The sequence below is a fragment of the Nicotiana tabacum genome, chromosome 16 (assembly GCF_000715075.1).
Source record: "Nicotiana tabacum cultivar K326 chromosome 16, ASM71507v2, whole genome shotgun sequence".
NCBI classification, from domain to species: Eukaryota; Viridiplantae; Streptophyta; class Magnoliopsida; order Solanales; family Solanaceae; genus Nicotiana; species Nicotiana tabacum.
This window is the reverse complement of record NC_134095.1, coordinates 166094489-166104965: the sequence shown is the minus strand read 5'-3', so window position 1 is coordinate 166104965 and position 10477 is coordinate 166094489. Positions and strand designations below refer to the sequence as shown.

Genomic DNA, 10477 nt, shown 5'->3' with positions numbered 1-10477 from the left:
TTGTCTTGAAAATCTGAACTGAAAAACTGAAATTCAAAACGCACTGGCTAATTTCTAAATAGCAGCCCCTTGGAGTGGCTACCTGGTGTCATTTCTACCTTAAAATCATACCCTTTTTTTTTGCTAGTAGTCGCTTTGGTCCCGCAATTTCAATATGCAATATTAAAGGGAGAAATTCAAAATAGTCAAATTTACAAGTGGTCATTTAAAAATAGTCACAGTTTCAAAAGTAATCGAAATTTAGCCACTTTTCATGTAAAGATAAATCTGAAGGAAAACACTGTTCAAAATCCGGAAAAATACTCCAGCATAATATACTGGAGTTCCAGTATAATATACCGGTCCAGCATAATATACTGGAGCCAACAAAGTATACCGATCCAACATAATATGCTGGAAGGTCATACACAGGTGTACCGAACTCCAGTATATTATGTTGGACTGATCTCTGTTGCAGCAAAATAGTGACTATTTTTCAATGACTTGACAAACGCTGGCTATTTTTAAATGACCAGTCCGAAAATCGGCTACCCCGTGCTATGTTAACAATATTAAAAGGGGCATGAATGTGATCTTAACATTCCTTAATCATATTACTTAAAGCCGAAGTTGAGAGGTTTCCCCTTAAAAAAGCAGCCCGGTGCACAAAGTATTTCGTATTCACACAAGATTCGGGGAAGGGTGAACTCATATGGATGTGATATAAACAGTCTGCCCTATTGTTGGTTGCTACTATGGCTCGAACCTGTGACCTATAAGTCACACAAAAACAACTTTACCGTTGTTCCAAGCCTTCTCTTCAAGGTTTCCACTAGTCACAAAATTTTTAATCTTAGCATATACCTCAACATAAAAGAAATCTTAAGCCAATTAGACACACAATCCATTTAGATTAAACTGAATGTCAAGGTATCAAAGATTAGAATTGCTTGGGAAACAATTTGGAGCCAAAACAAAGTCTTGTCACTTTGAACAAAGAATCTTAGCAAAGACAAAAACCTCTGCTTTTCTCCCTCCTTTTCATTCATAAATCCCATTTTGTGTTTGATTAAAACTCTAAATAAACCCCATGGAAATCTTTGTCAAGCTTCTGCAGTTCAAGAATCATATTGTAACATTAATTGCTGCATCATTTGTCCTAAGTTTCTTCTTTGTTTTGGCACCTAACTTTGCCAACATTTTGTCTTATTTCTGGCCTCTAGTCCTGTCCACAACTCTACTTTTGATCACAATACTTGCATTCAACAATATATCACCATTAGCTGTTGACTTCTCCAATCCAAAAGAAGGTGAAGGACTACTGAATTTTCTTGCAGGGCACCAACAGCAACTGGAAGACTTCTGATATTCGATCGGAGATATTAATCACACCATATCTGAAAGTTTGGTTTCCAGTGGTCATGGGTTCACGTGCCCCATAATTTAAGCTATAAATTCGTCCCTGATGGTGGCCAGTTTATAGTTGGTGATTGATAATGTGCATTCTTGTCCAGTTTAAAGAACTACTAAGATGATATTGAAAATGTAACACTTGTCTCAATCTAGTTCAAATTTAACATGCCTTAACTTATATTCTCCAATAGTATATCTATGATCCTTTTCCAAACATCAAGTGCAACAACACCAACAACAATGAACCTAGTGCAATCCCACAAGTAGGATTTGAGAAGGGTAGTGTGTACGCAGACGTAATCCTCACCTTGAAAGGTAGAGAGGTTGTTTCTGATAGACCCTCCGCTCACAAAAGACTCAAACATCAAGTGCATAGGATTGAAAATGCAAAATTTTCAAATTATTTCTCCATTAATATGCAATTGCATACGCGCAAATAAAGGTACTGTGTACCACGAGTACGAATCATAATAAAAAAAATTACTAACTTATTAATTGCAAGGCGACCTTGTTTTGTTCCTCGGTTGAAAAGAAATGTCTTTAACAATCGGAGAAGCACTTTGATGAACAAATTTGATCTTGATCGAGCTAAACTATTAGGAGTAGAAAATTGCGGTGGTTAAGTCAAATAATGATCAATCCATGAGTATACCATAAAGTTACAAAGGTTGTACTTGTGAACCAACCTCTAAAATGAAATAGCTGCAAGGAAAATGCAATAAAACGGGATACCTTGTAGGACCTCAGCCCGCCTACTCGATTCTTGTATGAATATGCAGGAAGGGTGCATGCTCCTAGGTGTGTGTAAGGATTGTGTTTGTTCACGACGAAGAAAAAGGGGATTGTTTGTTAATAGGAACAAAAAAATGTTTATAGTCGTGACGATATAAACAAGAATACTCATCTGAGCCGCAGGAATATGTACATATATATATGTACGACCCTTCAAGATAGAGGCTTCAGTCATCGTTAGAATCTTTCTATCATCTACGAACAAAACATAGTTAAGCTGTCGGACATGTTAGAGGGGTTAATTATCAGATTTTCGATCGAGACGAGTGTAATAATGCAATATCTTTTTCAGTCAATGTGCCAGAATGATCAACATCAAGCATTTTGAAGCTCTCCATTACTACAGAGATATCTTCCTCAGTTATCTTCCCCAACTCTTTAAGTTTATAGACAATAAATTCTGCAGCACTGAATAAAGAAAAAGAAAGTGATTTGAATATAGCACAAAAAAACTTGAACGCGAAATAACAACAACAACAACAACATACACAGCCTCAGTTCCAAACGAGCTAGGGTCAGCTATAAATATCTAATCTGATAAGGCTAAAAGACAAAGCATAGAAACGTAAATGTACTAACATGACTAAAGCATATACAATCAAATCTGATCCGATATTTTTTTGTTGTAATAGTCAAGTGTTGTTATAGAGGACATATATTATAACATAACATAAAAATCAATTTCGAGAAAAACTTGGCTTTTATAGTGAATGATTGTTATATAGAGATGTTGTTATAGAGAGGTCTGACTGTACGTTTTAACTTATTGCATCGACTATATAGATCTTTATATTTCATTGTGCTCTGTCTTTCGTTAAGTCTATTGAATGCGAAATATACACTTATAAAACAACTTACCTGACTTCACTGTCATGATCAAGATCTGCTGCCTGCAGGTCTGAATTTGTCAACTCTCGAGTTAGAACCCATCTGAACATAGATTTTCGCCTTTGTTCTGTGTATAATTCAGCAAGGGAGTAAAACAACTGACCCAAACAAATCGTGCTCAACAGTATCCAGAAAGACGCGAACAAACGCCCCCATTTTGTCGAAAAGCTCTTATCGCCATATCCCAGAGTAGTAATGGTAGCACAAACACAATAAAAAGCATCAAATAAACTCAGATCCTCAACTTGATTTAAAAAAATTGTTCCAAGTATAGTAAACATCACAAGAAGTGCCAATGCACTTAAAAACTTGTACTTTTCGATGTTCGTTTCAACCTCTTGTAACACCTCATTTGAATTGCTATAATTTTTCCTCATGTTTATGGCTTTGAGAAACAAGATTTGCTGCCTCTCAAGAAAACTATCTGCTGCTTTACTTAGAACAAATCCAACAAGAGCCATGCCCGTGAAGACGAAAATACACGCGAGTAGCTTAGCTAAGATGCTTTTAGGTACAAGATCACCATATCCAACAGTAGTCATTGTAACAATACACAAGTATATTGCATCAAGAATTCCATTAGTCTTTTTTCCTTCGATTTGATCCCTGATTATGAAGAAGCAAATCGCTCCGATTCCTATATAGACAGACAAAAACAAGAGCACAGACCTGAGTCTAAATCTCTCTGTTGCAATGAACTCAGAGGAATGAAACAGTTCCTCATTATTTTTCTGTGGTATATGACTGATATTACCAGTACTGCTGCTCGATTGTGTTCGCCTTCTCTTGAAAGAGTTTATATCACTAAAACGAATCAAAGAATTTACATGGCTTCGTAGTAGAGGTTGTTCAACATCACCTTTATCCATGACAGTCAGAGGCGGATTCAAGATTTTAATGCGTCGGGGCACAATATTTTGTTCAATCAATGCCACCTAAAGACTTTTAGCATTGAGGGTGACAAATAATTCAAATTACCATTTTCAAGGTATATACAAGATTTCTGCCAAAGTTTACTGGGTCCGGTGAGCCTTCAACATAACACATACATCCGTCTTTGATGACAGCAAAAGGACATGCTTCCAATTATGTGTCAAATCAAACTGCAGTTAGGATAATGTACATTAAAAATCAACTAACATTTCTAGCAATATGCGAGGCAAACAACAACAACAACAATAACAACATGACTAGTGTAATCCCATAAAGTGGGGTCTGGGAAGGGTAGTATATACGCAGACTTTACCCCTACCGTGTAGAGGTAGAGAGACTGTTTCCAATAGACCCTCGACATTTCTAGCAGAATACGAGGCAAAAACATAAATTCATATATTTGAAACTCAGAGGCATAAATATAATCGTTCTTTTGTGTGACTAACTTTGATATCAATCTCAATTATTAAACCTAATACTTGAGTATTTCAAGACCCTGTACTGTCCATAACAATTAACACCCATAATTGATCCGTTTTAAGTTTCTGTCCTTGCAATATGGGCTTCATCTACAAAAGTTAATAAATGGGACTTCCATAGGCCCTGAGGGCCAGCGGCACACGGTTCAAAACTTAATGGATAATGGGCCCATATGTCTGTCTTCTCTACTTAAATACCAGGTTTTTGTCTGCAAGAAGGTTGGAATCCATAACGTGCGCCTAGTAACTCACATATCACGTGTTGTGTGGTTGATTGAGGGCTTAAAATCCTATAACAAATGTAAATTTTCTTTCAAATTCGCAAACCACTTTTTTTTTTTTACCTACCTCAGAACATCTGAAGATCTATATTGATGAAGGCTAATACAAAACTTGCTCTAATTATATCATATTCATTAATGAGAGAGTTTCAAGCCCATAAAAGTCAAAAAAACTTAACAATAGAGAAAGCAAAATTTAATTTCAGAACAGATAAGTCGAATGTTTAAGGAATGCAACAAATTTGAGTTATTTTAATAACTTCAGAACAAGAAACCATTGGGTATAGTATAAAGAAAATCCTCAGCAAATTGCAAAAGAATATGCCTTTTTTATGTTAAAGAGTTGCACCCACACACCTAAAAATCTACGTACATCACCGTCCCCGTTAACCTCGGTAAAAGTTCTAGATATATATGTGCATATATGTTGAAAACACTTTATATTTTACGTGAAACCCTTAAGATCAAAAGTCCGATGAGACACCGGTTGAGCAGTCTGCTCATGTGCCCCGCCATCTTCAAATCGTGGGGTCCGCCTCTGTATACATCATCCCTTAGATTCTTATGAAAATTAAATCAAATAAAAGATGGAAAAATGTCATATTACCTTAGGTTTGCCCTTTTCAAATCCATGCATGCAATTATATTGTTCTATTGGATGGAGGGAAAGCAAGAAAACAAAGTCTGTAAATTTTCACAAGGAAAAAACATAAGGTTTGTTTTTAGTTATGACTTATGGCTACAAAATTTGGATCAAAATAACCTGTAACAGGATCCGCTAGTTAAATTAAAGGCACCAAAGACAAACAGAATCACGGGAAACAATATGCATTCCTTGAATCTTACACGGTTACAACTACTGTATTTATTTTATTGGGGTATTATTTTTTTTAGCCCGCGCCAGAAACTATTTATATTTGGTAATTGAAAAAGTGTATAAAACTTGTATATAACATACAATATATATATATATATATATATATATATATATATATATATATATATATATATATAAATTATACAATTTTTCGGCTATTATTTTTATAATGACTATACAACGTCATTTTCCCTAATTTTTTTATGGACGCTTGCAATAGATTTTAATTTCTCAACAATATATGGGTACTGTTTCTTTTTACCTATGTGTGGCTTAACTTCCCATATTTATTCTTCAATGACACTTAATATTGAAGATTTTGGCATAATTCTACTTTTCTTCTCTCTGCTAAAGAACATGTTTCTCTTGTAATCTCAAATATTAGTCGTTTTTGGTAAAGAAAATTTATTTAAAATATTCGACATTTTACAAAACAAGAAGCAATTTATTACGAACATATTTGACTGGACACGGAGTTTAAGAAAAAAAAAGAATACTTTTGAACTTGTGATGTAAAATGAGGTATATATATCTTGTGTGGTTATAAATCATTGCATAAAGGTAAATTAGTTTAAAAAATGAAAAAAAGTTATCTTTTTGGCATGGAATACAAATAAAATAGTATTATTTATTACGAACATATTTGACTGGACACGGAGTTTAAGAAAAAAGAGAATACTTTTGAACTTGTGGTGAAAAGTGAGGTACATATATCTTGTGTGGTTATAAATCATTGCATAAAGGTAAATTAGTTTAAAAAATGAAAAAAAGGTTATCTTTTTGGCATGGAATACAAAGGAAATAGTATTATTTTTCTAAAACTACCCTTGCTATTCCAAATAGTAGAGCATTGATTAGCTTAGATACTTTAGACATTTTTAATATCTTTTTAAGAGGTGTACAAAATTTTTTTAAGAAAAATAATGTTGACCGAAGGGACTACTAATGTAAATATGTAATGGGCAGTTATTCAATTATTACCAAGTGTTTTATTTCCCTTACCCTCGGCTCCGGTTGCTTTTTTGAGCCGAGGGTCTCCTGGAAACAGCCTCTTTATCCTTTGGGGTAAGGATAAAGTCTGCGTACATATTATCCGAGGGTTGTTATTGTTGTTGTTTTATTTCCCTTTTTTGTTCAGAGAAATCCCTCAATTTTAAATTGGAAAACCACTGATCAATCTGGTAAGCTGAGCAATCGAAAAAGAGAACCAATAATGTACCTAAATTTGTCTACAAGACTACAACTTTACATATCCAATACACATATCTACTACTCTTTATTGAAAGAGATATTCTGCAAAAAAACAAAAAAAAATAAAAAAATGAGGTGGCTAGTAAGTCAAACTTGATGGCTAGCAACTAATATTCTTATATATTCTAATGTAAAAACATCACATCAGACGAAGCTAGCAGATACTAACATTTTGCTAATTTATTGGTTTGTTGGGTGAGACAAAACGGATACTTCGTGAACGCGGGATGATTCGTGCACCGGAAGTAATTTAGATACAAAACATGAATTTATATGTAAAAATTTACTGAAATCGCAATATTTTGTAGATATGAACTCATGACTTTAAGGATATAATGAGTTCAATACTAAGAAACTTAAAAGATTGAACTCATAGACTTTAACCGGACTACCTTTTTTTTTAATGAATATTCCAAAAAAGTAGATGCATCCTTCAATAAATAGGCATATTATCACTGAACTTGTGACAAATACTCAATTCATTTCAGACACAAGAAAACATACAAGATGGAATCAGTTTTTCTTGAAGAATTTAGTCCATTGAAACTAATCAAAATCTCCATATTCCCCTTTATAATCCTCATCTTCTTACAACTCTGGAGTTTGAAGAAAAAAACCAAACTTCCTCCTGGTCCAACAAAATTACCTTTCATTGGCAATTTAAACCAATTAATGACCCCAACACCCCACAAAAAATTAAGGGATTTGGCCTTAAAATATGGTCCTTTAATGTACCTAAAACTTGGTATGGTGCCAACAATTGTTGTATCATCTGCTGATGCTGCTGAGAAAATCTTGAAAACTAATGATCTTGCCTTTGCAGGCCGGCCTAAATTAGTCGCGCCAAAGATCTTGGGCTACAATTATTCCGATATTGCATTTGCACCTTATGGTACATATTGGAGACAACTAAGAAAAATTTGCATCCTTGAGCTTCTTAGCTCAAAAAGAGTCAATTCCTTCGCGTCTGCTAGACGCGGGGAGTTGAATCTGTTTCTTCAATCTATCGCGTCTTCTTGTGGTGGAAAACCTATTAACTTGGCTGAAATGTTGTTTGCTTTAAACCATGATATAACTACAAGAATCACATTTGGATGTAAAGCTGATGATCAAATAAGATTCAGGGCTGCAACTAAAGAAGGAACAGTATTAGTAAGTGGATTTCAGATTGGTGATTTCTTTCCTTCTCTGTCATTTGTTGCTCTTGTCACAGGCATGACATCGAGGATACAGAAGATTTTCGTTGAGATGGATGGAATAATTAACAAAATCATCGACGAGCATACTGAAAGAAACAAAAGAATCAAGCCGGAGCATGAGGATTTACTTGATGTTCTGCTTAGGATTATGGAAAATGAAGAACTTGAAGTTCCTTTGACTATTGACAACATCAAGTCTATTTTACTGGTAAACATGCTCCTACATCCTAAGTTTATTACTAACAGTTTAAGTTCCGAAGGGGAGCTTTGACGTAATTGGTAAAGTTGTTGTCATGTGACCATGAGGTCACGGGTTCGAACCGTGGAAATAGTCTCTTGCAAAAATGCAGGGTAAAACTGCTTACAATAGGCCCTTGTCGTCCGACCCTTCCCTGGACCCCGCTCATAGCGGGAGCTAAGTGTACCTGGCTAAAGGGGAGTTTTGGCGTAACTGGTAAAGTTGATGTTATGTGATCAGGAGGTCATAGGTTTGAGCCGTGGAAACAAACCTCTTGCAAAAATGTAGGGGTAGGACTGCGTGCAATAGACTCTTGTGGTCTGATCCTTCCCCGGACCCCACGCATAGCAGGAGCTTAGTGCACCGAGCTGAAGGGGAAGCTTTGGCGTAACTGGTAAAGTTGTTGCCATGTGACCGGGAGCCAGGAGGTCACGGGTTCGAGCCGTGGAAACAACCTCTTACAAAAATGCAGGGTAATACTACGTACAATATACCATTGTGGTCCGGCTCTTCCCCAGACCCTGCATAGCGGGAACTTAGTGCACGGGGTTGCCCTTTTTTGTTTAAGTTCATTGCATTAATCCTGCAAATGATATTTACACAATCAAGTCACATTAAAGAGTAAGTGGAGGTAACTCTATTTAATAGCATTGATCAGTAACGTATAATGGTAAGTACCTTTGTTACTGATTGCGTAAAAAACCATTATACTGTTAATGTATATAACTTAAATTTTTTTCCACACGGGCTAATATTGTTTCCTTCCCCTTGCAAAATTGAAGGAGATGGTTGTAGCTGGAAGTGAAAATGCTTCAAATTCAGTAGAGTGGGCAATGACAGAGATGATCAAGAATCCAAAAGTACTAACTAAAGCACAAGAAGAAGTCAGAAATGTAGTAAAAGGGAAGCCAACAGTAGAAGAGAATGATCTACACAATCTAAGTTACATCAAAATGGTGATCAAGGAAACACTAAGATTTCATCCTCCTGTGCCCCTTTTGCTACCAAAAGAGTCGCTGGAAAATTGCACGGTCGACGACTATGAAATTCCAGCAAATACTAGAGTTTTTATCAACTATTGGGCAATCTCTAGGGATCCCAAAAGTTGGGAAAATCCTGATATATTTGAGCCTGAAAGGTTTAAGAATGTAGCAGTGGATTTTAAAGGTCATGATTTTGAGTTTATTCCATTTGGCGCTGGAAGAAGGATTTGTCCTGGAATTTCCTTTGGGATGTTGAACTTGGAACTTTCATTAGCAGCTATGCTTTATCACTTTGATTGGAAGCTACCTCAAGAAATGAAACCACAAGATGTTGATATGAAAGAAACATTTGGAATGACTCTTTTCAAGACTTCAAGTTTGCATCTTGTTCCTACTCTTCATTTCCCTGTACCATCCTAAGTAAATAGTATACATTTTTCTGTCATTTTACATTTATGTACTTTGACGGGAAGTCTTGACGTAACTGGTAAAGTTGCTGCCATGTGATCAGGAGGTCACGGGTTCGAGCCGTGGAAACTGCTTCTTGCAGAAATGTAGGGTGAAGCTGCGTACGATAGACCCTTGTGGTCTGACCTTTCTACAAATTCCGCACATAGCGAGAGCTTAGTACATCAGGCTGGCCTTTTTACATTCATGTACTTTGTTTGTATGGGAGGAATATGTAGAGTTTACTTTATGTTTCTTTCCCTTTCCCTTTCCATTTCTTTGCAATCTAAACAAACAAAATGCTAAGGAATAAGATATTGTTTGGATAGCCAGGATATCTCTTTCTTATGTTCAACCATCTGGTATTCAGAACTCGTTGACCCGACAACCTGGATATCATTATCATCTTTCTTTGTTAGTTAATACACATACGTCAAGGAGCTTAAAAAATAGTACTCGCCTTTGTCCCAATTTATGTGACATTCTTTTCTTTTTTATCAGTCTAAAAAGAACGACATCTTTATATATTTAGTAACACTTCAACTTTAAAATTTTCATTTTACCTTTAATGCAATAATTTTTAGTCACACAACCCATAATTTCAAAAGACTTTCTTTATTTTTTAAACTTCATGTGCGGTCAAATACTTTTACATAAATTGGGACAGAGGAAGTAGTAATCTTCATTCTTTAATAAAGCAACCCTGCTGATGTATGT

General features: G+C 35.5%; 2 protein-coding genes across 2 annotated transcripts; one reads left to right on the top strand and one right to left on the bottom strand.

The window, feature by feature from the left end:
• Positions 1–2221: 2221 nt before the first annotated feature.
• LOC107776997 (two pore potassium channel a-like) lies at positions 2222–5468 on the bottom strand. Its single transcript, XM_016596959.2, has 3 exons — positions 5373–5468; positions 3043–4175; positions 2222–2592 (listed from the first exon to the last, which is right to left on the bottom strand). Exons 2-3 carry the CDS (start codon positions 3939–3941, stop codon positions 2430–2432), a joined length of 1062 nt encoding a protein of 353 aa, XP_016452445.1. The 5' UTR covers positions 3942–4175; positions 5373–5468; the 3' UTR covers positions 2222–2429.
• A 1883-nt stretch (positions 5469–7351) lies between these two features.
• Positions 7352–10095, top strand: LOC107776996 (premnaspirodiene oxygenase). Its single transcript, XM_016596958.2, has 2 exons — positions 7352–8300; positions 9113–10095. The coding sequence occupies exons 1-2, from the start codon at positions 7401–7403 to the stop codon at positions 9731–9733; spliced, it is 1521 nt and encodes a 506-aa protein (XP_016452444.1). The 5' UTR covers positions 7352–7400; the 3' UTR covers positions 9734–10095.
• The last annotated feature ends 382 nt before the right edge of the window (positions 10096–10477 follow it).

What these genes read in the sequence shown, in the direction of transcription:
- LOC107776997 (XM_016596959.2), bottom strand. Translation starts at nt 3,941, where the DNA reads ATGGATAAAGGTGATGTTGAACAACCTCTACTACGAAGCCATGTAAAT. An exon ending in GATCATGACAGTGAAGTCAG is followed by an intron (nt 2,593 to 3,042) that starts GTAAGTTGTTTT and finishes TTCTTTATTCAG; the next exon opens with TGCTGCAGAATTTATTGTCT.
- LOC107776996 (XM_016596958.2), top strand. Translation starts at nt 7,401, where the DNA reads ATGGAATCAGTTTTTCTTGAAGAATTTAGTCCATTGAAACTAATCAAA. An exon ending in ACATCAAGTCTATTTTACTG is followed by an intron (nt 8,301 to 9,112) that starts GTAAACATGCTC and finishes GCAAAATTGAAG; the next exon opens with GAGATGGTTGTAGCTGGAAG.